The following is a 27,213-nucleotide window of genomic DNA, read 5'->3' as shown; positions in this document are numbered from 1 at the left end:
CCTAATAATTATGCACACCTGATATAGGGTGTTGATGTCATTAGACCACACCCCTTCTCATTACAGAGATGCACATCACCTAATATGCTTAATTGGTAGTAGGCTTTCGAGCCTATACAGCTTGGAGTAAGACAACATGCATGAAGAGGATGATGTGGACAAAATACTCATTTGCCTAATAATTCTGCACTCCCTGTAGATAGATACAGAATATACAATATGGATAAATACAATTGCTCATTTGAGTGAGTATATTGCACAGTGATTATTGCACAGTCAAATATAAGAAAAAAGACAAAACAAAAACAAAAAACAAATATTGCAAATATTGCACAGTGTAGAGAAGCACCTACAGCTCAGTTGTTCCCGCCCTCCCTTGTCCCCCTGTTTCTCCTCCCTCTCCCCTCCAGTGAGGAGTTAAACAGTCTGATGGCGTGTGGGACAAAGGAGTTTTTAAGTCTGTTGGTTTTTGACTTTGGGAGAAGCAGCCTGTCGCTGAATAGGCTCCTCTGATTGTTTACGACCGTGTGCAGAGGATGCCCGGCATTGTTCATAATGTCCATCAGTTTCTTTAAGGTCCTCTTCTCTGCCACTGTCACCAGAGTGTCCAGCTTCATGCCGACCACATAGCCCGCCTTCCTGATTAGTTTCTCCAGCCTGGATGAGTCCTTCTTTGCTGTGCTGCTCCCCCAGCACACCACAGCATAGAAAAGGACTCCTGCGACCACTGACTGGTAAAACATCCTCAGGAGCTTCCTGCAGATGTTGAAAGACCTCAGCCTCCTGAGGAAGTACAGTCGGCTTTGGCCTTTTTTATACAGGTGCTGCGTGTTGCATGACCAGTCCAGTTTGTTGTCCACCCACAGCCCGAGGTACTTGTATGTGTTGACCACCTCCACCTCCTCTCCCTCTATCTGAACTGGCAGTGGACCTGGTCTGGACCTCCCGAAATCCACAACCAGTTCCTTGGTCTTTGAAGTGTTGAGTTGCAGGTGGTTTGTGTGACTCCATGTGACAAAGTTCCTCACCAGGCTCCTGTACTCCTCTTCCTGGTCATCCCAGATACACCCCATGATGTCTGTGTCGTCTGCAAACTTCTGAATATGGCATAATTCAGAGTTATAGCAGAAGTCAGAGGTGTACAGGGTGAAGAGAAGAGGAGACAGCACAGTTCCCTGTGGTGCTCCTGTGCTGCTGACCACAGTGTCCGAGGTGATGTCCTTCAGCCTGACGTACTGTGGTCTGTCAGTGAGGTAGTCGGAGATCCAAGCGACCAGGCAGGGGTCCACCTGCATCCTGTTTAGTTTCTCCTGGAGCAGACAGGGCCGGATTGTATTAAAGGCACTGGAAAAGTCAAGAAACAGGATCCTGACCGTGCCTTTTCCCTTGTCCAGGTGTGAGTGGGCTCTGTGTAGGAGGTACAGGATGGCATCCTCCACACCGACATCTGCCTTGTAGGCGAACTGTAGTGGGTCCTGGGCATGTTGTACCTGTGGTCAGAGGAGGTTAAGGAAGAGCCGCTCTAAAGACTTCATAAGATGTGACGTCAGTGCCACTGGTCGGAAGTCATTCAGCTCATTGAGCCGGTTCTTTTTGGGGACCGGGACGATGCAGGATGTCTTCCATAGGGTGGGCACTCTCCCCAGTCGCAGGCTGAGGTTGAAGACTCGTTGTAGCGGCTCCCCAAGTTCAGCAGCACACGCCTTTAGCATCCTAGGACACACCTTGTCTGGGCCTGCTGCCTTTCTGGGGCGAAGCTTCCTCAGTTGTCTCCTGACCTGATCCACTGTGACACTGGGAGATGATTGGAAGGGGGGGAGAGAGGCTATGGTGCTGTTTAGAGAGGGGTTGGAGAAGGAGGAGGGGGAGGATGTCATAGTGTCAGGGAGGGGGGGAAGCGAGGGAGGTAGGAGAGTAGGGAGAGGGCTCTGTAGTAAAGGTGAGGGTGAGGGTGGGGGGGTTGTGGGCTGGTCAAACCTGTTGAAGAAGTTGTTGAGTTCGTTTGCCTTCTCCACAGTCCCCCCCACTGTGCTGTTCTTGGTGTTTTGGCCTGTGATGGTTTTCACACCATTCCAGACCTCCCTCATATTGTTCCTCTCCAACTTCTGCTCCACCTTCCTCCTGTAGGTGTCCTTTGCTTCCTTCAAGCAGCGTTTCACCTCCCGCTGTGCTGCTTTCATCTCCTCCTTCACTTTGCTCCTGGTATTGCACAGTGGTGGTCCATAGAGGAAGTGGGAAGTGGGGGGCTGTGTTATCTGTGCATGTGTGAGTTCAGGGTGGTTATCGCTTTGGGGAAGAAACTGTTTTTGAGTCTGTGGGTTTTTGTGTTGATGCACCTGTAGCGCTTCCCTGAGGGAAGCAGGCTGAACATGTTGAAGCCAGGGTGGGAGCTGTCCTTGATAATGTTTGCTGCTCTGCTGAGGCAGCGGGAGGAATAAATGTCCATCAGGGAGGGGAGAGGGCAGCCGATGATCTTTTGTGCTGTCTTGACCACACTCTGAAGCCTCACTCTATCTGCTTTGGTGCAGCTGCTGTACCATACCGTGATGCAGTAGGTTAGCAGGCTCTCAATGGACGAGCGGTAGAAGGTCAGCAGCAGGTTGGAGTTCAGCTTGTACTTCCTGAGGACTCTCAGGAAGTGCAGCCGCTGTTGGGCCTTCTTGATGACCGCTGAGATGTGGACCCTCTCCACACACTCCCCGTTGATGTAGAGGGGGGCCAAGTTGGTACTGTGTCTCCTGAAGTCAACAATGAGCTCTTTGGTTTTCTTAGTGTTCACTGCCAGGTTGTTTTCTGAACACCATGCTGCCAGCTTCAGGACTTCCTCTCTGTACTCTGCCTCGTCTCCCTTCGAGATGAGTCCGACTACCGTGGTGTCATCAGCAAACTTGATGATGAGAGTGTTGTTGTGGGTCGAACTGCAGTCGTGGGTGTAGAGAGAATACAGGAGGGGGCTCAGCACACAGCCCTGTGGGGAGCCGGTGCTCAGTGTGCGAGTGGAGGAGAGATGAGGGCCGAGTCTTACAGTCTGGGGCCGGTTTATGAGGAAATCCTTTATCCAGGCACATGTGAGAGGAGGGAGGCCAAGAGTGACCAGTTTGGTGATGAGGATGTCCGGGATGATTGTATTAAAGGCTGAGCTGTAGTCCACAAAGAGCATTCGGACGTAGCTTTGCCGCTGCTCTAGGTGACTCAGCACAGCGTGGAGGGCTGTGGCGATGGCGTCTTCTGTGGATCTGTTTGCACGGTATGCAAACTGGTGGGGGTCGAATTCTGGGGGGAGGTAATCCTTGATGTGCTGAAGGACTAGTCTCTCAAAGCATTTCATGATTACCGGTGTGAGGGCCACAGGGCGGTAATCATTCAGGCTGGAGATGGGAGACTTCTTCGGCACTGGGATGATTGTGGCTGATTTTAGACAGGATGGGATGGCTGCCTGATCCAGTGAGAGGTTGAAGAGTCTGGTGAAGATGAGGGTGAGCTGGTGTGCGCATGCTCTTAGTACCTTGCCAGGTACTCCATCTGGACCGGCCGCCTTCCTGGGTTTCACTGCTAGGAGCACACGTCTGACATCGTGCTCTGTTACAGTGAGTGGAGCGGTGCAGGAACCAGGTGAGGATGAGGATGGGAGCAGGGCTGAAGCAGATGAGTGTTGCTGTTGTGGTGTTTCAAAGCGGGCGAAGAAGCTGTTTATTTCCTCTGCCAGCTGCCCACTCGGGTTTTCTGTTTTCGCAGTGCTGCCTCTGTGGTTGATGATGTCTTGCATATCGGACACATAATCGGGAAAACACAAAAGGGAAACATTTGTCTTCTTTCTTTTTCATTTTCCCACCACTAGTTTATTACATCACAGCTTAAAACACTGATTCCAGTATTCAACTAGTTATACATCATTTCCATCCCTTCTTCTTACTGTGTTGAGCCATCAGAGATGCTTCATATTTCCATGTTTTACAGGATTGTCTGCCTAGAGTCTGTCGTCATTGTGCTTAAATAGTAGTTTTGACTTTTCATGTAAATGTCAGGATAGGCAGCATCTTCTTTAACTAGTTCAAGCTGCCAAAATTAATCCAGAAATAAATTTTAATCCTTATAAAAGGCTGAAAATAATTGTTCTGAATCCAAAACAGTTAGATGTAGTTTGTTAATTTCCCTCGTTTTGTTACTACCCTAGAGTAGCTTTGGTGTATCTTTTCTCTCTCAGTTAATATTTATTATAAACATCCATCATAACAGCATATATGCAATTACTGGTCACTTTGTTAGGTACACCTTGTTTATAGCAGGTATGACCCCTGTTGCTGACAGAACTGCGTCATGAAGTCATGTTCATTAATTGTTGACTTGAATCTGCCGTTCCACCTCATCCCAAAGATGCTCTATTGGAGTACAGTGAACTCATCTTCATGTTCAAGAAACCAGTTTGAGATGATTTGAGCTGGAAGCAGCCATCAAAAAATGGGTACAGTGTGGTTATAAAGTGATAGACATGGTCAGCATTAGCTGGGCTGTGGTGGTTAAACAATGCTAAGCTGGTACTAATTGGCTCAAAGTATGCCTAGAAAATATTCTCCACACTCTCACACCGCTATCAGCAACTTGAAATGTTAATACAAGGCAAGATGTTCATTCTTTTATGTCGTTTACACCAAATTCTGACCCTACCATTTGAATGTCACAGCAGTCATCAGACCAGCAACATCTTTTCAATCTTCCGCTGTGTCCAGCTTTGGCAAGCCTGTTCAAACTGCTGCCTCAGTATTTGTTGCTCTAACTGCGGGAATTGGCACCAGCCTTGGTGTCTTTCAGAGGAACTGCTCCTGTTAGTTGTTTGCACTTCCATTCTGGATTAATTTTTCAGACCTGGAGGTTACTACTTGTAAATACGTTGGAGTCTCATACACATATTTAAATGAAAACTTGTTAGTTAACAGATTTGAAGCAGTGGAAATTGTAACCACTCAAAGACATTTAGAGCAGCGACAGGTCCCCAGCTCTAATCTGTTTCTTTGTTTTGTAAGCTGGTGCAGACCCAGGACGTGCTGCAGACATTACATCTCACGGCGGGGCTGAGCACCCTGATACCACACCTTCACTTTGGAAGAGGTGGAGTAGGTGGCTGGGGAGAGGGTGGTGCTGGGATCCCATATGTTTAAATAAAATGTCATTTAAAATTGCTTTGACTGCTGGCCCTTGCAACTCAGACGCTAATATATATGTGGATTTATCTTTTGTTGTTGTTGTTGTTGTTGTTCCTGAGTAATTAAGCTCCGGTCTGACGCATTAGACTTCCAAGGGAAGCTGCAGCCGTCAGGGAGTGCCATTGCCATATGGGAGGTGTAATTTGGCTGTAATAATTTTAAGTAGGGCAGTCTGTGTGAAAACAACATCCACATAAAAACCAGGATCCATTGCAGCGTGGCAAATGTAATTGGTTTTAATGTTGGTGCTAGCTGATTTATGTGGAAAATACTGGGTAAAGTTCAGGTTTGAATGACAGTCAATGTCCCGTATACTTTCTGGGTTTTTTTTTTTGACTGGCATTTTGTAAAGTTGAACAAGTAAATGAAAAGTATGTTAAGGATTAATAAAACAGTTGGAATAACTGCAAATGCTGAAATAATGTAATGATGCAACTGCTAGGAAGTTGAGGGTTAAATCGTTTTAGACACCATCTGCGGTGTAACTGTAATAGCTCTCTGGCATGTGAGAAGGAAGCGCCAAATGGTGAACGATATTAGTTTCAGGTGCACAGTACATACGATTGTGCTGAAGATACGTCCCATTACAAAGTGACTGAATGGTTCTTTAACAGATTTATTTTTCAGGTAATTAACAGTCATTTAAACCTGACTAAAGCCCTAAAATAGATGCATTTTGTGAACCAAAAAGACTAATTCATGTAAAACATGAAAGTCACAAGACTGTGAAACCACATCACCAGAGAAAACCTGCTGGGACCAGACTGTACAAATCACGTTTCCATCCTGCCTTTTTTTTCTGTGTATCAGAGCAGCTGACAGTTAAAGCAAAAGCACAACTGGTTTCAGTTCCTTAAACCAAAGACAGTGTAAACATGTTTAATGGTATGAGGTCCAAAAGTCATTGAAGCTAGATGATAACGGAAATCTTTTTCTGGGTCATGTGACAGTGATTTTTACAGGGTTTTTTTAGTAGAAAAGTCCAATTTAAGCTCAGTTATAAGTGAAAGAGCAATTTGAAGCTGCTCACTTCAGTACTGTAAAATAATGAGTTGCAGCTGTTGTAATCTCTTCATGCAGGAAATGGTAAGAAATGCAAACATTGATTAATTAACTCAAGAGTAAGTGAAAAGACTGATGGATTTGAGAGAAGTTTCGTTTGTTTACATGAAGAAAAAGATGTAATACAACGTTTTTTTCAGACATTGTGTTTCTGTTGGCTTCATTCGAACAATCACCATGTAGTAGAGAGTTTACTGCTGGATGTGAACAGGCTGGGATGACATCCGACACCTCAGGTGTTGCACTAGACTGTGGTGGTGACGGGAGAACTGAGCCAGAAGGTGAACGTTTTGATTTACTAGTCGATCTGCATTCCAGATCTCAGAAACGTTGAGTAGTGAAGAAATCACAGACGCAAGCAGCAGAAATGAGTTTCTCCTGAAGGGTTCAGTCTTTGAGATACGGTGAAGAGTTTGAGTGGCAACCATACAGAGAGCATCAACAACTTTGCATATATATGGTTGGTTTTGTGCATGACTAGTGGTTTGAATTAGATTTTGGGGGGGTTGTGTTGTGCTTGTTTTTTTGTTTGTTTTGTGTTTTGTTTTGTTTTGTTTTTAGCTCTGCTCTCAGAAACCAGAAACATAAACACTCTTAGCACTGCAAAGCCCAAAGATCTCTAAAAGCTTTGTATTATGAACAAATCGTTATAAAATCTAACTCAACAATGTAAATCCACAGCCTGATGGAGCTTATTCTGCTTTACTATGTTGTTCAAAAAAAGAAGCAGACGATTGTCAGAATTTTTATTATGTCTACAAAGACTTAGATGCTTTAGAAAATCGCTGAGGTTTACTCCCTGAGAGGAGATTGCCATTTCTTTACCTTCTTCATCTTCTTTTCTACAGATGCAGTGATGCTTTTAACCTCCACACAGTGACTCCACATCATCAACACCAGCCTCGCTTCCAGCTCCAATGATCTTCCACCTCTGACTCTTTCCTAAAATTGACCAGTAGGTGGGGCCAGCCCTGCCCAGGTGGGGTGGCCAGCGATGGAAGGCCGACGTGGTGGAGGCAGCAGCAGCGGTAGCTACTCACAGATCCCTGTCAGAACAGGCATGGGGTCTGTCAACTCCCCGGCCGTTTCTGTGAGATTGGAGGCGTACGACATCGGAGAGAAGAAATGCATCTCGGATGTGAGGAGGACTTTCTGCCTCTTTGTCACCTTTGACCTCTTGTTCATCACCATGCTCTGGATCATAGAACTCAATGTAAGTCTGTGTTTGTAGTGGCTGTGACAGCAGTTTTGTTTTTTTATTAGATATCTGTAGTAATAAAGTTTTTACAGCAATGTAAAACCACACGAGATTAAGATATATCACCAGACAGTGAGCCTTTTTGACTGAGTCAGCCTACTCGGGAGAAATTTATTGGATGCATCTGCTGTCTTCTATGTATTTTGCTCAAGAAAAAACTAAAACTGAAGATGATTTTATTATTTCCCAGAGATTAAAGGGTTATTTAAAAGTAAAGTTAAACAAAGTCAGGAAAGATAAAACGCTAGTATTGAAGTTTTTAAAAAACTCCAAAGTAGGTGAAGCCGTTAAAAGGCCAGGCTCAGAGCCTTTGGTTTTGCTTTTTTGTGGAAAAACATTTATTGTTCTTTTAGAGCAGGGGTGTCAAACTCAAATACACAGTGGGCCAAAATTCAAAACTGGAACAAAGTCGCGGGCTAACGTTAATATTTATTGAAATATATTTATTCCTCCAGATATAAGAATGAATCTTTTCTTATGGACTCAAACACGTTTTGCTGAAAAACTGAATATGGAACAAGCAAAGCTTAATACTAAACAATATATATATTAGCTGTATAATACCAGTAGGCCAGCTCTGATAGTAATTTGGTATGTATTCGCGGGCCAAATGTAAGTAGGCTGCGGGCCAAATTTGGCCCGCGGGCCAGAGTTTGACACCTATGTTCTACAGCGTCTCTGAAACCATGACTCTCCTCCACAGAGTCCAGACCACATTCACTCAGCCGCTCTATGCTGGACTGTTGGTGTACCTGCTGGATAGAGGTGAAAACACAAACCAAACAATGGCTCTTTCATCTGTTTCACAGCATGCACGGGAACTGGAAACTCGCCGAAGGGAGGCAGAGGAGAGAGAGCGGAGGAAGCAGAGGGAGGTGCAGATGGAACTGGAAAGACAGCTGAAAGAGGCTGAGATGGTAAAAAAAAAGTTTTCCACTTGACACCAATTATGTACAGAGTCTTTTCTCCTTGACTTTGATCTTTGAGAACTGCAGCAAAATGTTGACTGTCATTATAAAATTCACACCTAGTCTTTAATGATTTGGAAAAATGGTTATGACAGTCCAGGAAAAGGTGATTCAGGAATAGGTCAGTTTATACCGCTCTGTTGGTGCATCTGTTTATGTAGCTGTGTGTGTGCATAGATAAAAGACAGCATGCAGGCTGAGATGCAGGTGAAGGAAAAGGAGGCTGAACAACAGAAGAAGAGGATCAGGGAGCTGGAGCTGACACAGCAGCAGCTGGAAGTTGCCCTTAATATGGAGATCCAGGCTCGGCTGGAGGAGGAGAGGGCCAGACTGGAGCTTGAGCGGTAACAATGGATTTCTAACTTATTTTATTTGTGATGGAGATCTGATATATCCATGAGAAGTATTAACATTTTCAGTTGCTTCTTCCCTTTTTCCCCTCCTTCAGGTTGCTGCAGGCTGAAGATGAAAAGAGGAAACATTTCCAGCTCCTCCAGGAGCAGCAACGTACAATGCAAAACCTCAGCCCCATACAGGAGCTGTCAGATGGCAGTCCCGATGAGGACACCCCCTCAGCCCTCAACTCTGCCTCTCAGGAGCTCCAGGATCTGCAGGCATCTCGCCAAAGAAGCCACCAGCGTCTGGAGGTGAACAAGTTTGTTTTGACTGGCTTTGTGAGCAGCATCGTATTTAGTGCTCTTCTAAAACAACACTGATGAGGATGCCTGCATGATTTTTGTTTCCAGGAGGTTCAGGAGAGGCTGAGGAATGCCAGTCAACATGTACGGCACTGGAACATCCAGCTGAACCGACTGATGACCCCCATTACTCCTGCAGGTGCCGTATTCACTTTGCCTCTTTGCAGCACAGACTTCTGGAACAGAGTGTTAGTATAGTTAATAACAGTGTAGACCATATAATCTGTCAGATAATTGCATTAAAATGCTACAAAAGGCACCTACCCCCAAACATGTCAAGAGATTCATTCAGTGACTTGAATGAAAGAATCTGACTCACCTCAAGTTAATTAAAATTAAAACTAAATCTTATTATGATTTAAACACGGAAATCTTAAAACGAAAAATAACCGCATGCACAGTTGTTACAGGCTGCAAACATGTTTTATACTGCTTTGAAGTCTGGGACAGCATCATAAGAGGCATAACTGATCTCACCGTAGTCCCATGAAGACTCAAGATGAGTGTTTTCACGACTGCCATTTTGGTGTTTTGAAATCAGGCATGATGAATGAAGGGAAGAACTGTCTGTTAAGGTTCTCAGTCGTTCAGGTCATCGTAGTCTAAGGAGCTTGGAAAGAAAAGCATCTGGACTTCTTTAAGTTTCTTGAAGAGCGTTTCACCTCTCATTCAAGAAGCTTCTTCAGTTCTCTGAAGAAATTCTGAACTGAAGAAGCTTCTCAGATGAGAGGTGAAACATCTTCAAGAAACTTAAAGAAGTCCAGATGCTTTTCTTTCCAAGCTCCTTAGACTGTAGTTAAACTTCACACACTGGACTTGTCAGTCACACATCCTTCGCCAGTAGGCATTCCCAGAATGATCTTTCCCCTTCTGACGCTTAGAATGACCAAATATGTGCAAAATGGACAATTCAACATGCCACCATGTCAGTCTTTTATTAAATATGACATGAAACAAATGACTGAGCCATTAAATTTGTCACAAAGGTGTTCACCTAATTCCAGGCAAATGGAATAGACTTCTATGGGACCATAAGTCTTTTTGCACTTTGACATTTGTTTTACTTTTCAGATCTGTAACCTATAACTTTTATACTGTATGTGTTTTGATCATAGCAGTCTACGGGGACTTACTTACTTTTAGCACGTTTAGCAGTTGATGTTGGCTTCTTTTTCAGTACTGGAGCTTCCTGCTCATTGAAGACTTTTCTAAAAGGAAATGCTTAATCCAAAATGGCGTTTTAAGGGCTTGGATTAATGTCAATTTCAGCAAATATTCTTTCTTATGTTAAAAGAACATGGATCTCTGTCAGTGATAACTTCTGACTTTATAACTCAAATTTTAAGAGAGAGCTTCACTGCTAAGCTCTCATCTGTGTGGGTGTCACGGTTCGCTTGAGGACTCACACGCAGGACTCAGAGGCACAGTCAGTATTTATTACAGTTCCACCAGGTGTATATACAAACAGTGCAGGGGATAGTGCTATATACAAAGCGGTGACAGGGAAAAGGCTCCGGGGAAATCCAGGTAGGGAAAAGACACTTGCTCCTCTTCTGACTCTCTCTCCAAACACTCACACAAAAAGGGAATCCGCTCGGGGAATGCAGAGTCGGGTCCAGGGGATCTATGTACAGAAGGAAACACACGTTAGAGGTTTTGCACAGGGAAGCAAAAGAGAACTTGCTCAGAGCCGGGCTGCACTGACGCGAGTCACACACAACGATCCAGCGATGAGTAGAAGCCACTCCCTGGCTTAAATGCTGGCTGCACTGATGAGGCCCAGGTGTTTCCTCTTCAGAGGGGCGTGGGCCGAGGGCGTGAACCCACCATGAGTTCCGCCCTGGCGAGAGAGCGAGAGAGAGAGCAAGAGCAAGAGAGAGAGAGAGAGAGCAAGAGAGAGAACACTACTAGTCAGCGGCCTGCTGATCCCCTGGCCGTGACAGTGGGGTTCAAATCCCTTATTCAGATTAAGATTTTATGTGACATTACATTGGCAAAAATTAAATGTACTTGAATAATGTGAGTATTGGAGTAAGTACTTGAGTAATTTTTGAATAACTTTAATTTTGTAATGTGCATATTTTATGAATAATGATGTTTCAATACTTTAATCTACTGAATAAGTAAGAATTAGACTTAATAATCTTTTTACTTTAAAAAGGGAAATTGTGTACAATCTTTTATTCTCCAAAATGCACATAATAAAAATGTTTTGGGGAATGTATATGCTTTTTAAAAACCAATTGCTTCTTACCTGATGCATGCTATAACTTTCAGCAAAACTGAACTAAAATTTGTTAACAAGCTTACCAAATAAGAAATGTTTTGTGAATTTTCTTTGCAGAGCGACTGGAAAGCCGGCTGTTATCAAAGCCCACATGCCCTAAAAAGGAGGGCGCGCTGGCCAGTAATGAGTTCATCACTAAGTTGAAGATAAGAGTTGATCAGAATAGAGGCGATGATGAAAGTCTGGAGCATCAGTTGGAGGCTGCCAACCTGTCTGATGAATCGTTCGAGGCCCAGACAGAAGTCAACGGACAAATATGATCACAGACATTTTAAAAACGCGAGTTGAGAGTTAAGGGGGAAAAATATTGTAATAAGTATATATTTGAATTGCACACTAAGATATAAAGTGATGGCAGCGAGCACAGTGTTGCAGGATTTAATTAAAAACACATCTGACTAAGACCAACTGAAATTTAGAGTTGTGTATAATAAAGTTTATTCATGATTAATAAAACAAATCTGTAATATTTTTCTTTCTCTTTTGTCCATTTGAATCTCGCTACAGCTTAAATAAAAGAAAAGAATGTGTTTTGAATAAATCAAACTCTATTCTCTCTTTTTCTTTCTTTCTTTTTTTCTTGGTGGGTTTTCTTTTGCAATCAAACGCAACATTATACAATTATATAGTATAGTAAGAAATATCCTTTAACTTAATTTAGTATTTGTTTTTTAATTTTTGTTTTTATTGTTTCCCCTTCAGTTTTGTGCTTATAACATGTTCTAATCTGACATATTATGCAGTAAATTATTTTTGCAATAACTTAACAGGCCATTGTGGGAGCCAACATTCACTTATCAAAGACATATTTGTATATTCTGTGGGCTGCTTTATGGTTGTGTCATTTAGAAACATAAGCCACAACAGACTTCCACTGGAGAGTACTTAAAAATGTATTTTTATGTAAAGATATTTTAATTAACTACTATATTAAGAGAGAACCTATTGTTACATGGATTAATTGTACAAACTGTAGAGAAATAAGTTTAAGCGTGCAACTTTTTATTCATTTTTAACTGTATTAATGTTTTTATGTTGATACAGCCGCCTCATCTATATAGATATAGATATATATGTGTATTCGTACCCTTTTTTCATCATCTAGTTTCCTGTGCCAGATCTTCTACTGATCCACTGAGGCAGACATGTAAAAAAACATGAACTAAAGCATATTTCTGTATATAAACAGGACTTTAAATCTTTATCAACAGCTACTTTAGAGGAAATTCTTCAATAAACTGCAACCAAAGGCTCAACTCAGAGGACAAAATCCAACCTGTTATAAATAGTGTGACAGCAAACTTTCTCTTGTGTAAAGTTACAAATAGGAGTAATTATCCACAGGAGCTTTTATACATAATGAAGTTATAATTCGTCCTGTAGAAATTGTACATTTAAGCTATATAGTTCCCGCTGTGATAACTCTGCTATGAATGCCTCTTATTAACTTTTATGCTTTTACAACCCACTATGAGCAAACACTCAGCAACAGTGGGAAGGAAAAACTCCCTTCTTGAAGGAAAAAACCTCTGGTAGAACCAGGAAATCTGTCTAAACTAGTTGGGGGTTAGAGCAACAGATGCAAGTCTTCAGATCATTTGCAGTGTGACTGTCTTTGTGCACACTTTAACCTGATTCAGTTTTCTTATTTGTCAAAATGCACCATGGGTAAAAAAAAACAAAACAAAAAAACAAAACAAAATAGTAATGAAGGAGAATCCTCAGCAAAGATGAATTAAACAAGTTTTATTTTGATCAAATTTTACTTTAAGTAAAACACATCTTTATTTGATGACATTAAAGTCATCAAATAAAGACAGTTTTGATGGAGCTCCTGACCCAGCCCAAGCTCTCTATGAAGACGAGGAAAAACTCCCCAGGGGGCCAGATCGATGGGAAGAAACCTCGGGAAAGCCCATTCAAAGAGAGATCCCCTTTCCTGGGATGGCTGGGGGGGTTACAGGAACTCCAAAAAAGCTAAATTTTTATTTATTTATTTTTTAAGATTGACCCATTCTATCTATTCCTGTCCAACAGAAAAAAGAAAGGAAGTTACTACAATGTATCATACTTATATGATAAGGTGTGAATTGTGTGTTTGTGTGTGTTATCTTAGCCAGGGGTGAAGCTGGAGCTCCTCCAGTGTTGGGCGCTTCTCCGGGACTGTAGTTAAACATGCGTCCAAGAAATTCCGGCATTCTTGAAAGAAAGAAAAGATCAAAAAGATGAAGATGATAGTTCTAGTGATCCAAGGCATCAGTGAATCTGGAAGTGTGAAGTTTTCTTACCTGTGGACAGACGCTTTTTGATGCTCAGTTTCTTTGTGAGGAACCTCTCGGTACTAAAGTCCCGTGCATGAAGCGCTTCATACAACACCACTCCCATTTGCCACACCGTGGTGGGTCCACACCTGTAGCAGCTCCTCCTGTACCACTCGGGAGGGGTGTGAAGAGGAGTGCCTAACAAACAGACACAATTGCAATTTCTTCTAAAACAAAAGACACAAATTGTTACATCTGTGAAAAGCAGGAGCAGAATATGTTACCATAGAAGATGCGATACAGAGATCGCTGCTTAACAAAGCAGCTCAGTCCAAAGTCAATGATGCGAACTCGAGGCACACTGTCAGAGGCCATAAGAAGATCATTTGTAACCTTCACTAAAGCTGTTTCTGTGCTGTGATGAGCTCTGAAACCTGACTGAAACTCTTCAAATAAGCCATTCCTCTGCAGATGATCTGTTAGCTGTTTGACAACTACTCTTTCAAGGATTTTTGATATGAAAGGAAGGTTGGAGATTGGCCTATAATTAGCTAAGACTGCTGGGTCTAGAGATGGCTTTTTGAGTAAAGGTTTAACTACAGCCAGCTTGAAGGCCTGTGGTACATAGCCGATTATTAGAGATAGGTTGATCATATTTAAGATCGAAGAATTAATTAATGGCAGGACTTCTTTGAGCAGTTTTGTAGGAATGGGGTCTAAAAGACACGTTGATGGTTTGGAGGAAGTAATTATTGAAGTTAACTCAGAAAGATCAATTGGAGAAAAAGAGTCTAACTTAACATCAATGGTACTAAGAGTAGCTGTAGATAATATTACATCTGTGGGATGATTACTGGTAATTTTTTCTCTAATGATAAAAATTTTATTTGTGAAGAAGTTCATGAAGTCATTACTAGTTAACGTTAAAGGGATGGTTGGCTCAACAGAGCTCTGACTCTTTGTCAGCCTGGCTACAGAGCTGAAGAGAAACCTGGGGTTGTTCTTATTTTCTTCAATCAGTGATGAATAGTAAGATGTTCTGGCTTTGCGGAGGGCTTTCTTATAAAGCAGCAAACTATTTCTCCAGGCTAAATGATGATCCTCTAAATTTGTGACACGCCATTTCCTCTCCAGATTACGAGTCATCTGCTTTAGGGTACGTGTTTGAGAATTATACCACGGAGTCAGGTACTTCTGATTAGAGACCTTAGTTTTCACTGGAGCTACAGTATCCAGAGTCGTACGTAGTGAGGAGGTGAAATTATTAACAAGATAATCGACCTCTGTTGGGGTAGCGTTCAGATAGCTGCTCTGCTCTGTGTTGGTACAGGGCATTGAAGATGATAACAGTGGGTGGATTATATTCTTAAACTTAGTTACAGCGCTTTCAGAAAGACATCTACTTTGATAAAATCTACTCTCCACCGCTGTGTAATCAATTATTGTAAATGTAAATGTTATCAGGAAATGATCAGACAGGAGAGGGTTTTCAGGAAACTGTTAAATGTTCAGTTTCTATGCCATATGTTAAAACAAGATCTAGAGTGTGATTAAAGTGGTGGGTGGGTTCTTTTACATTTTGAGAGAAGCCAATTGAGTCTAATAACAGACTAAATGCCATGTTGAGGCTGTCATTTTTAGCATCTACATGGATGTTAAAATCACCCACAATAATTATTTTATTTGAGCTCAGAACTAAATTAGATATAAAGTCTGAGAAATCAGACAGAAACTCTGTGTAAGGCCCAGGTGGACGATAGATGATAACAAGTAAGACTGGTTTCTGAGTTTCACAGCTGGGGTGGACAATGTTAAGCATCAGGCTTTCAAATGAATTAAAAGTCTGTCTTGGTCTTTCATTAATTAATAGGCTGGTGTGAAAAATCGCTGCCACACCGCCCCCTCGGCCTGTGCTTCGAGGTTTCTGGTAGTTAGAATGACTCGGGGGTGTTGATTCATTTAAACTAACATAATCATCCTGCTGCAACCAGGTTTCTGTAAGGCAGAGTAAATCAATTTGTTGATCAATTATTAAGTCATGTACTAACAGAGACTTGGAGGACAGAGACCTAATATTTAATAATCCACATTTCACTGTTTTACTCTTTGGTTCAGATGTGGATACTGTATTGTTCTTTCTTTGTAATTGTTTATGTTTAAGTTGTTTGTTGCTGGTTTTTAGTTTGTTTTTTGTCTTTTTGGAAGCTGACACAGTCTCTATGGAGATGGGTTTTTGGGGGGGTAGCAGGAGGAGAGAAGCTGCAGAGAGGCGTGTAAGACTGCAACTCTGCTTCCTGGTCCCAACTCTGGGTAGTCATATTTTGGGGGGTTTAATAAATTTGTCCATATTTCTAGAAATGAGAGCTGCTCCATCCAAAGTGGGATGGATGCCGTCTCTCCTAACAAGACCAGGTTTCCTCCAGAAGGTTTGCCAATTATCTATGAAGCCCACATCGTTTCTGGGACACCACTCAGTTTTCCTCCTGAAGCATCACAAAGTTCAGAGTTCATGTTTAGAGCAGAAGATTCAGCAGTCGCTCTGTGACCTTTCAACTTTCTTCACTAAAACAGCTTCATTACAGAGAAACAAGTCACATTTTCTTCATGTTCTTAAGTCCTTTAAAATATTTGTAATGGTCCTTGAATGCAGCATCAGTGTCGCAGGTTTAAAAGGTCACTTTCTGTTGTGTTCAAAGATTTCCTTCAGATATGGTCTTTAATCAGTAAAGCCAGTGATACAGCAGTGTCATTAGCCGTGTTATTGGCACCAGGCTGTGTTTATGTATGTATTTAATTCTGTCTGAGGATGTCTTCAGCATGAAATGATCATTTGCTCAGCTGCTGTGTCTCATCTCTTATCAGACATTGGTTGGAACAGAGTTTTGTTGCTGACCATCTGACAAGAGGGTGAAGAAAAGCTTCAGGCTTCATTTGGACACTACGTTGGACAGAAGTCTCCACAAAAATGACTCAGAAACACAAATATTATTAATGAAAGTCCAAATGTCAAAAAGGGGTCATACATGATCCTGAGAAATGTCCTTGAACATTTGAACATGAGTCAGAGGGTTGTCAGGTTTCTACACTGCATCGTGGCATCAAGCCTGAGATGTCTGTGTAAACAAGTATGGAGGACACAAATGCACAGACGCAGTCGAGCTGTTTACTGCTGATGAGGAAGGAAAATAGTCTGTTGGATATTAAAGCAGCATTTATTAGAGTAAGAACAGATACTTGTGTCCTTCATTTGATCCCCGTCAATTTACAGAAGACTTAAGGACCCTTTGACTTCTAACATACAGCTGCATGTTTACAATTTTATTATTTATTTATTGATTTCTAGCAAAGCGAGACTTTACTGATTAAAGACATATAATCAGACATATTACTGTTACTTTCTGAAAAAGACTCACATAAAGCAGATTTATCACAAGCAAACATCAAGACACATCCTTCATGGCTTAAAGTTGCAGTGGGACTCTTTCGCCATCTGGTGGTTGTAACAGTTATGACAACTGTTCCTGCATATATGTCCCTCCTCAGTGTGAAGAAGACTGGACTCCAAGCTGCTCCTGCTGATCACTGCGTGTTCCTCCTGTGTCTAAAATCTATTTCCATTATGAATCAGGAAACTGTTTGCACCAATCATAAAGGCAATAAAATACGTCACACACTAAGAAATAACAAAAAGGAATTGTGGATTTCAAGGAGATTTTTCCCTCGTTTTTTGAAATCATAAGAATACAAACTAATGCAAGACTGTCATGTTTTCATAAGTTTGTAGAGACACTGTTCTGTTGTATTCTAGGACATCAGTCACTTTTTAAATGCATGCTACTCCTCCTCCTCATCATCATCATCATCGGCACCCATGACCTCCTTTTAGTCTTTGTTTTGTTATTTTTCAGAGTTCAGGAGACGTTCTTATGGCATTTCCACAGTGTACAAGTACTGTTTAGACCCTTTACCTAAAAGAAAAGAGTAAAGTACAAAGTAGATTTACTCACTGCAGGAAAATAATGCCTCAATCTGATATATTGTCTTATATGACAAACTGAAAGTGATGCATCAAAGTGTAAGCAGCATTTTCCTGTTACAGCTGGTCTAGATGGAACTGATCTGATCTCCTTTATGTACAGGTAGATATCCAGTGGGTTTGCTAAGGGTCACAGATGAGGGGCTGTGTGAGATGTTTAATGGGAAAGGAAATAAAACCATTGTTCCAGACCTGCAGCTAAGATACTCGAGTATCTTCAAATATGAAGCTGAGTATTACTTCCATACTTTCCTCCACTGCTGATGACCTTGTTACCTGCTGCTCCCTGTTAATGATCAGCCTCAGTTCTGATAGTAAACTCTTGGCTCTCGTTCTGTCAGGTTGTTGCTCAGTGACGTCTTGTTTTCATTTTCCTTCTTCTTCAAATGTGTCTTCCTTTAACTCTTTGCTTTTGTTTCTGCTTCAAACACCAAATGATACACGTGCTGCACCTCTGATGGTTTGTCAGAGAGCAGAACAATTTACATTACAGAGAATATTTTACAGTTGAACATAAACTTTCACTTTTTTCCTCTAAAGCCTGCTCACTGGTTTTTCCAGCTGCTGTGAGATGTTTCTGCCTGACTGTAAAGATGGAAATAAACACAGATGGAAACACTGAGTCAGAGTGTTCCTGCTGGTTAGTCAGTATATAGGGAGTGCAGAATTATTAGGCAAGTTGTATTTTTGAGGAATAATTTTATTATTGAACAACAACCATGTTCTCAATGAACCCAAAAAACTCATTAATAGCAAAGCTGAATGTTTTTGGAAGTAGTTTTTAGTTTTAGCTATTTTAGGGGGATATCTGTGTGTGCAGGTGACTATTACTGTGCATAATTATTAGGCAACTTAACAAAAAACAAATATATACCCATTTCAATTATTTATTTTTACCAGTGAAACCAATATAACATCTCCACATTCACAAATATACATTTCTGACATTCAAAAACAAAAACAAATCAGCGACCAATATAGCCACCTTTCTTTGCAAGGACACTCAAAAGCCTGCCATCCATGGATTCTGTCAGTGTTTTGATCTGTTCATCAATCCAGAATTGAATTCAAAATCCTGCTCCTCACATACAAGGTCTTAAATAATCAGGCCCCATCTTATCTTAATGACCTTGTAGTACCATATCACCCTATTAGAGCACTTCGCTCTCGCTCTGCAGGCCTACTTGTTGTTCCTAGAGTATTTAAAAGTAGAATGGGAGGCAGAGCCTTCAGTTTTCAGGCCCCTCTTCTGTGGAACCAGCTTCCACTTTGGATTCGGGAGACAGACACTATCTCTACTTTTAAGATTAGGCTTAAAACTTTCCTTTTTGCTAAAGCATATAGTTAGGGCTGGACCAGGTGACCCTGAATCCTCCCTTAGTTATGCTGCAATAGACGTAGGCTGCCGGGGGATTCCCATTTTTCCTTCCCACTGTCGCCAAAGTGCTTGCTCATAGGGGGTCATATGATTGTTGGGTTTTTCTCTGTATCTATGAAGCGCCTTGAGGCGACTTTTGCTGTGATTTGGCGCTATATAAATAAAATTGAATTGAAATTGAATTATTGTCTCAGATTAGTTTCATATTTTCTGCATCAGATTTGAGTGAGATCCTGGAATGAAGACAGAAGAAAAGACTTTATTCAAAGTTTGATTTATAGTCAAACCTTCCAGTTTATTCACACAATAAAACATCAACACAATATATGAATTCATTCATTAAAATCAGTTTTTCCTCATTTGTTTGATGATTTTGACAAAAACAAAAACAAACACACACACATGGTCTGCCATACTCATAAAGAGAAATGTCGACATTTTTCAATACAAATATTCCAGAAACATTTAGAGGATAGAGAAGTTTACATTTTCATGTGGAGAAATATTTTAGTAAATCAAAATGATGATGAGCAGTGATAGCCTCCATAAACAGTCACAGGAAAGATCTGCTTTAAAAACTCAGAAACATCAAGAGAACAACTAGAAGATGTGGAGGTACCACCCATAATGTTTGACTGACAGCTGATCTCTGTGCAGAAATGATGGAGAGAAAATAAAATGAAACTAAAATACAGATTTAAACACACAATATGAAAGACTTCAGTCTATTTCACTTTAATCAACTCAGCTGTGTCTCCATAATCATAAAACCAAAGTCCAGCATAGAGCGGCTGAGTGAATGTGGTCTGGACTCTGTGGAGGAGAGTCATGGTTTCTGAGACGCTGTAGAAGGACAAAATACCTGCTCTGTGATCCAGGTACACTCCTACTCTGGAGGAACGAGGACCTGAGACACGAGTTTGGATGTTGTTGTACAAAAATGTATAACTGTTGTTGTGACAATATAATGACCAAGATTTGTTATTACGTCCAAATCCAGATTTACCTCCTTTTCTGCTGATATTCTTGTATGCGACTGCTACTTCAATTCCTCTCCCTCTCCACTCCACCTCCCAGTAACAACGTCCAGTCAGACTCTCTCTACTCAGGACCTGAGACCAATAAGTGAATCTGTCTGGATGATCAGAATAAGACTGTTGTTGTTCCATTCTTGTTGCTTTTCTGTTCCCCTCTGATAATAACAGCTCTTTGTGTGCTGTGTTTTGATCCAGTGTGATTTCACGTGAATATTTTAAGAATCCAGCTCTGGTCTTTGGCTCTGGTGGATCTGACAGTAAAACATCCACTTCAGTGACTGTCAGTGAGATGTTTGTCCATTCCTCTCTCAGAATGTCCTGTAGTTTATCTCTGACCTCTGACACAGCTGCTGTCACATCCTCAAAGTAGCTCAGAGGACGGATATTGATGCTGGATGAGTCTGTAGACTCACTGAGTGCTGACAGTGAGGGGTAGTTGTGTAGAAACTGGATGTGATCCTCTGTGTGTGAGAGCTGCTTCAGCTCAGCATCTTTCCTCTTCAGCTCAGTGATCTCCTGCTCCAGCTTCTCCTGAAGCTCTTTGACTCGACTCACTTCAGTTTCCTGCTGGGATCTGATCTGCTGCTTCACATCAGAGCTTCTTTTCTGGATGAGATGGATCAGCTCAGTGAAGATCTTCTCACTGTGCTCCACTGTTTGATCAGCAGACTGATTGATGGCCTCCACCTCCTGTTGAAGCAGCTTCACATCTTTCTCTCTGTCCTGGATTCTCTGCTGGATGTTTTGTCGACTCACCTCCAGCTCTCTCTGCCTCTCAGTCCTTTCTGCTGCAGCTGAGACTGTGTCGTGGCCTTTATGTTCATCCACAGGGCAGAGATAACAGATACTCTGCTGATCAGTACGACAGAACATCTTCATCACCTCATCATGACGAGAGCAGATGTTCTCCTGGAGCTTCTTGGAGGGCTCCACCAGCTTGTGTTTCTTTAATGGAGCCGCATCATAATGAGGCTGAAGGTGTTTCTCACAGTAAGATGCCAGACACACCTGACACGATTTCACAGCTTTTAGCTTCATGCCAGAGCACAGATCACAGGCCACATCTTCAGGTCCAGCATAGCAGTGATCAGCAGGAGCAGCTTGGAGTCCAGTCTTCTTCAGCTCCTCTACTAAATCTGCTAACATGGTGTTTTTCTCCAGGACAGGCCTCGCTGTGAAAGTCTGTCTGCACTGAGGGCAGCTGTAGATTTTCTTCTCTTCCTCTTCATCCCAGAAGCTTTTAATACAGTTCATGCAGTAGCTGTGTCCACAGGGAATAGTCACCGGATCCTTCAGTAGATCCAAACAGACTGAACAGCAGAATTTTGTTTGGTCCATTTGATTCATGTGCTGTGCCGTTTCACCGTCTCTCAGTGACTGTCAGACAGTTTCACTTCCTCTGAACAGAAACAACCTCTGTGCTCTGAAGGGAAACAGATCTCTGCTCTTGTTCACCTCCTACAGGAAATGAGGCTCACCAGCAACTGCATTTACACCATGTTGTTTAGACCCATCCTGATACAGACACATCTGTGAAGGGAGGCACTAAAGAAATATTTTTACAGAGCGACCAAGAGCCAATCACATGATGCAGGGTGTGGTATGTTTGGTTACATCATGCAGTAACAAGTCTGACCCAGTTAAAGTTTAATAGTTTATCTTTACTTGGTGTTTTGAAATGTGACAGTCAACAATCAGCGAGTTAATTTTATATTTCTAAAAGTTCAGCAAAGTTTAGGATGCTGTGATGAATAAAAATAAATGACACTTTATATTTTGACATTTTCTAATCTTAGTTCATTCTCACACTTACAGAATGATGCATGGGAACAACTGACTCCACTAAATCAAACCTATGTTCAAATGAGATTATGATCATTAAATAGTAACAAATATTTAAATTTAGCAACAACAAATGCAGATCGGTCCACAGTGTTTACAAAAACAAACAAACAAACAAACAAACAAACAAACATCTTTTTGTAGTTTTTACTGTGTACACAGTCACAGTGGAGTTTAAATGAAAACATCAAGATGTGCTTGAAATGCAAACTTTCAAGTTTAATTCAAGGTTTTAGTAAAATTTTGCCTGAACTGTTTAGTAATTTTTCACAAAGTGTCCATGTCAGTAATTCATTCAAATGTATTTTGGTCTTAAACTGATCCAGTAAATGTAACTTTTTCTCACCTACTTAACCGAGTATTTTAGTTCTTTAACTGTCATTATAACTAAACTGAACATCCAAAGCTTTTCTCACTGCAGTTTTGTTGTGCAGTTATAGCAGCACTTTGAATCATCCACAGTTTTATAGAACTGTCTGTTGAATTGTTGTTTTGTTTGGTGCGATGGTTCATTTATTTAAATAATTGATGATAATTTGATATATTTGATTATTTATTACTGGTGCAAACAACTCATTTCTTCATGGTGCAAATATATAGTAGACTCAGGAGTTTAACTCGGTTTTCTTGGCCTTTGTTTATCGTTCATTTAAAATCTTAATGGGTAAAGCTCATCATAATTACATATGAAATTATATGTACAAATTATATGTTCCATTACACTATTAACAGCACAGATTATACAGCAAACATCAGATTCATGGATGGAGCCAGAGGCTAAATGACTGTTCAGTCCTCTTTAGGAAACGATCTTCATATGACGACAAACACGACAACAATCAGCTGTCAAACTGTACAAGAATTTCACAGTAATGTAAAAGAAGTTATATCACTTTATTTTTAAATGTACGCACTCAGGGTCAGGACTGAAGACACTGATCGAGAAAATACTCTAAATATAAATATTCACCTAAACATTCAAAATTATTCAATTGCATGAAAAGAAATATGAACTCTCTACAATACTGGCTTCTGATTGGTTGAAAAAGCAGGTGCTGAACTTCAGAAGAGCTAAACCTGCAAAACTGTGTAAAACCAGAGTGGATGCTGCCCTCTGACCTTTCAGAAGTACGATCTTTTTATGAAGACACAGAGGCAGAGTTATTATTCATCACTTTAAAGATGATATTCGTTACATGTTCTTCACTCGTTGTCTAGTAAAGTCCAGAGAATGAGACACATAATTTCAAAACATACAGCTGCATGTTAGAGATCACAGAGTTCTTCAGTCTCATGAGAACTCATGGAGACTAAATGTCAGACACATCAACAGTAAATGTCGTTCCTCCCCCCGTGAGTTTGTGTCCTCCACACTTGTTTACACAAACATCTGAGGTTTGAACAGTGTGCAAAACCACATGTTACAAAGCTGCTGAGCTACTGAATACTGGAATATTTCATTCAATATCACCATCTGACCAAAGGACAAACACAGAGAGGATTAGAGCGCCAAACTTTGTTTCAAACTGTTTCAGATTTTAGAGGCAAAAAGCAGAATTTCTACCTGGACAAAGAAATCAAAGCAGGAGAAAAACAAGCTTTTTACATTTATTCAAAGGCATTATGTGAATGTACTCTGAGCCACAGCCTCCTAAAGTAAAGACATTTTATCATCTAAACCAGACAGAGTCATGTTTTCAGCAGTGTCTGTATCCTCCATATAGACCATGCCATGGTCCACCTAGGGTGACCAGGTGTCTGACTTTATGTGGGACTACACAGCGCTCAGTCCTTGTTTCCCTGTGCCACACACACATTGAGCCAATGTCCAGTTTTTTTATTGACTCTAGTTTCTGTCGATCGGTAGGCCCACAAAAAAACCCTGTACAGGAAGTAGATTTCATCTCTCTGATAAAAGGAGTTCTAATCCCTGATCCTATGAGTCTGACCCAGTAGATAATATTTATATGATCATATTTATGCCTTTGTTGTTTCACAAAGGGTTAAAAACGTTCACAGGTTGGACTGTGGTTCTCCTTTCAGCGTCTCTGCTGGAATTTGAACTGTGAACCTCTTAGATCCAAACTTCTGAACTGCTCATCTCACAGAGGACAAAAGGGAAGAACCCCGAATCTCTTCTTCACCTCACTTTTATACCTGCTCACCCTTTCTCCCCCCCTTCCCTCAGTGGACGTCACATCTTCACACTTGGGCCAATCAGGTTGTTGACATTTGATCATCTGATGTCCATCCACACCTCATTGTGTGATTCTTACTCTGAATCTGAATAAGTATGCGTGACCACTGTGTGCGGTAAGACCAAGTCTTTACTCACTGTATTACCATCTCCCGGCATGCATTGCCAGTGCGTAATACGTAATTACACTATCGAGCAATGAACACATACTGCCCATACAGCAAATGTACCAGAGACAATTATGAATACACCACATCTCCCCTTTTAAACAAAAACAGAATATTACTTTTCTCAGGACCGAACTTTTGACCAGACTACCTTTTGATTCTTTTTTTTTTCTTTTTCAAAGCCGTACAAGAACATCTGGCAAACAATCTGCATTACATTTTTAACCTTTCGTTTTTGTTTCCTTTATTTTCCGTTTCACTCTTCTTCTTCTTTTTTTTGACAACTCTTTTTAGATTTATTTTACTGTGCTCTACAAAACCATCATAACACAGTTATATAACAACAACCTTTTTTTTCTCTTACAGATCTAACTTTTTAGGTTTAACTATCTCCCTCCCTGACCTGGTTCTGACAACATCAGTGTTAACAGGTGTAGCAGGGATCACACTGGGTGTTTGAGGCTTCTGCAACACAGGCACATTAGCAGGTTCATGCACTGGTGAACTTAAAGGAATCAAATGCACGGGATTACGCCTCACAGTCCGTTGTGGTAACTCCACTGTGTATGATCGGGGTGTAGAGTGATTTTGGATGACAGTGCCTGCAGTTTTGACATCAGTCACCCAAACTTGCTCTCCTGGGGACAGGCTGCATAAAGGTTTTGCATGGTGGCACCTGGTGAAGTTTACCATGTCCATCATCCTCTTCTCCCTTTCCTTTTGAGCGAGCAGTGCGTCGTCCGGCAGTGTAGGCTCCAGCTGCGATGGAAGTATTGGCAGTGTGGTTCGCAGACGTCTGCCCATTAAAAGCTCTGCGGGGCTGTATCTGAACTGCAGTGATGTAGCTCTATAAGCAAGAAGAGCTAGATAAGGATCAGCTGCTTTTTTCAGAAGATTTTTTACAGTCTGCACAGCACGTTCTGCTTCTCGATTACTTCGCGGAAACTTGGGGCTGCTTGTGATGTACTTAAAGCCGTACGCTGCTGCGAAGTCTGTAAAGATTTGACGTGAATACTGCGGCCCATTATCAGACATGAGGACCTCTGGGATGCCATGACGGGCAAAGAAAGATTTCAGGTGAGTAATGACATCATTTGATTTTGTTCTGTTCAGCAAAGCAATCTCAACAAATCTAGAGTGATAGTCAACAGCGAGAAGGTAAGTTTTCCCTCCCAGCTCGAAAAGATCTGTGCCCACTCTCTGCCATGGGCGGGCAGGGTATTCTGTTGGCATGAGTGGCTCACTGTTATTGTGTCTTTCTTGAATACACGTTTTGCACTTGAGCACCATCTCAGAGATTTGTTGACTCAGCCCGGGCCACCACACTGTTTGGCGTGCACGAGCTTTACATTTTACAACACCTTGGTGTCCTTCGTGTAGTTTTTCCAGCACCTCGTTTCTCATTGCTGAAGGAATGACAAGCCGCAGTAAAGGCTCTTGTTTTGCATGTTCTGGCCAGCCTTTCGGTGCACATGTCCATGACGCGAGCACACACACTGTCGCTTTTCAGTTGTTTCTTCAGTGTTTGCATATATGATGAACTGACAGGCATGTTTGCTACAATACTGTCCACATATATGTCTGTGCTTTCCATTAGCTCTTTGTCTTACATGTTCATTGGTTTTTTCAGAGGTGAGCGGGACAAAGTATCTGCTTTCCAGAGCGATTTCCCCGGGGCGTACTGCAGAGTGTACGAGTAACGCATTAGTCTCATTCTGAATCGCTGGATCCTGGGTGGCAAGAGATCCAGTGCTTGTCCTCCCAGTAAGGAAACGAGAGGTTTTTGGTCTGTTTCAAGACAAAAATGTTTACCAATCAGGAGATCACGAAAACGCTCACACGCCCATGTAGACGCCAGTGCCTCTTTTTCCACTTGTGCATATCGTTGTTCTGTAGGAGAAAGGGACCTCGATGCATACGCCACTGGTCGCCATCCTTCTTCCCACAGCTGCAAAAGAACACCTCCGAGACCATAGGATGAAGCATCTGCTGATACTTTAATGTCTCTGTTGGGGTCATACATTGCGAGCACTTGGGGTGAGGTCAGGGCTTCTCGTAATGTTTTGAAAGCTCTCGCTTGGTCAGTTCCCCAACACCATGCGTTCTTTTTGGAAAGAAGATCTCGCAGGGCTTTGTCTTTTTCAGCTAAATGGGGAATGAACTTGCCCACTTGATTCACAATGCCCAGAAAACTGTGCAACTCTAACACATTAGTTGGCTCTGTCATTTCTGTAATTGCCTCCGTTTTCTTCGGGTCAGGACTGATTCCTGTATCTGCTATTATGTGACCCAAGAAAACAACCTTGCTCTGGGAGAGCTCGCATTTTTCAACATTCAGCGTTATGCCTGCTTTTTCCAATCTTTGCAGTGTAGCATGGAGACGGGAATCATGCTCCTGATGGTTACGTCCCCACACCAACACATCATCAATGTGACACACCACTCCTTCGAGACCCTCGATGACCTCCGCCATCATGCGCTGAAAGTGTTCGGGCGCTGAGTTGATCCCAAACGGTAGGCGGTTAAAGTGGAACCGCCCAAAGGGTGTGATGAAGGTGGTGAGTTTGGCAGACTCATCGGACAGGGGAATCAGCCAGAAGCCCATGTTGGCATCCAGTTTGCTAAACACTCTTGCTCCTGCGAGCATTCCGAGACTTTGTTCAACCGATGGCAGCACATATTTTTCCCTGCACACATACTCATTTAGTCCGGTAAAGTCTACGCAAAGTCTCAGCCTAGGGCTGTTTTTCTTTGGAACAACAACCATGCCGGCACACCAATCCGTTGGTTCCTCAACTCGGGTAATGACACCAAGCTCTTC

General features: G+C 41.8%; 2 protein-coding genes across 2 annotated transcripts; one reads left to right on the top strand and one right to left on the bottom strand.

The window, feature by feature from the left end:
* The first annotated feature begins 7,160 nt into the window (after positions 1 to 7,160).
* On the top strand, positions 7,161 to 12,049 carry LOC146368136 (uncharacterized). The gene is made up of 6 exons (XM_084911637.1): positions 7,161 to 7,476; positions 8,331 to 8,438; positions 8,667 to 8,833; positions 8,938 to 9,136; positions 9,236 to 9,326; positions 11,532 to 12,049. The coding sequence occupies exons 1-6, from the start codon at positions 7,258 to 7,260 to the stop codon at positions 11,732 to 11,734; spliced, it is 987 nt and encodes a 328-aa protein (XP_084767763.1). The 5' UTR covers positions 7,161 to 7,257; the 3' UTR covers positions 11,735 to 12,049.
* Positions 12,050 to 19,417: 7,368 nt separating this feature from the next.
* Positions 19,418 to 21,733, bottom strand: LOC146368135 (tripartite motif-containing protein 16-like). The gene has a single exon (XM_084911636.1). The coding sequence runs from the start codon at positions 21,531 to 21,533 to the stop codon at positions 19,875 to 19,877; it is 1,659 nt and encodes a 552-aa protein (XP_084767762.1). The 5' UTR covers positions 21,534 to 21,733; the 3' UTR covers positions 19,418 to 19,874.
* Positions 21,734 to 27,213: the final 5,480 nt, after the last annotated feature.

Source organism: Perissodus microlepis, chromosome 18 (genome assembly GCF_051167445.1).
Source record: "Perissodus microlepis isolate ML-2025 ecotype Zambia chromosome 18, ASM5116744v1, whole genome shotgun sequence".
NCBI lineage: Eukaryota > Metazoa > Chordata > Actinopteri > Cichliformes > Cichlidae > Perissodus > Perissodus microlepis.
This window is presented reverse-complemented; position numbering and strand designations above follow the sequence as displayed.

What these genes read in the sequence shown, in the direction of transcription:
- LOC146368136 (XM_084911637.1), top strand. Translation starts at nt 7,258, where the DNA reads ATGGAAGGCCGACGTGGTGGAGGCAGCAGCAGCGGTAGCTACTCACAG. An exon ending in TCTGGATCATAGAACTCAAT is followed by an intron (nt 7,477 to 8,330) that starts GTAAGTCTGTGT and finishes TCTGTTTCACAG; the next exon opens with CATGCACGGGAACTGGAAAC. An exon ending in AGCTGAAAGAGGCTGAGATG is followed by an intron (nt 8,439 to 8,666) that starts GTAAAAAAAAAG and finishes GTGTGTGCATAG; the next exon opens with ATAAAAGACAGCATGCAGGC.
- LOC146368135 (XM_084911636.1), bottom strand. Translation starts at nt 21,533, where the DNA reads ATGAATCAAATGGACCAAACAAAATTCTGCTGTTCAGTCTGTTTGGAT.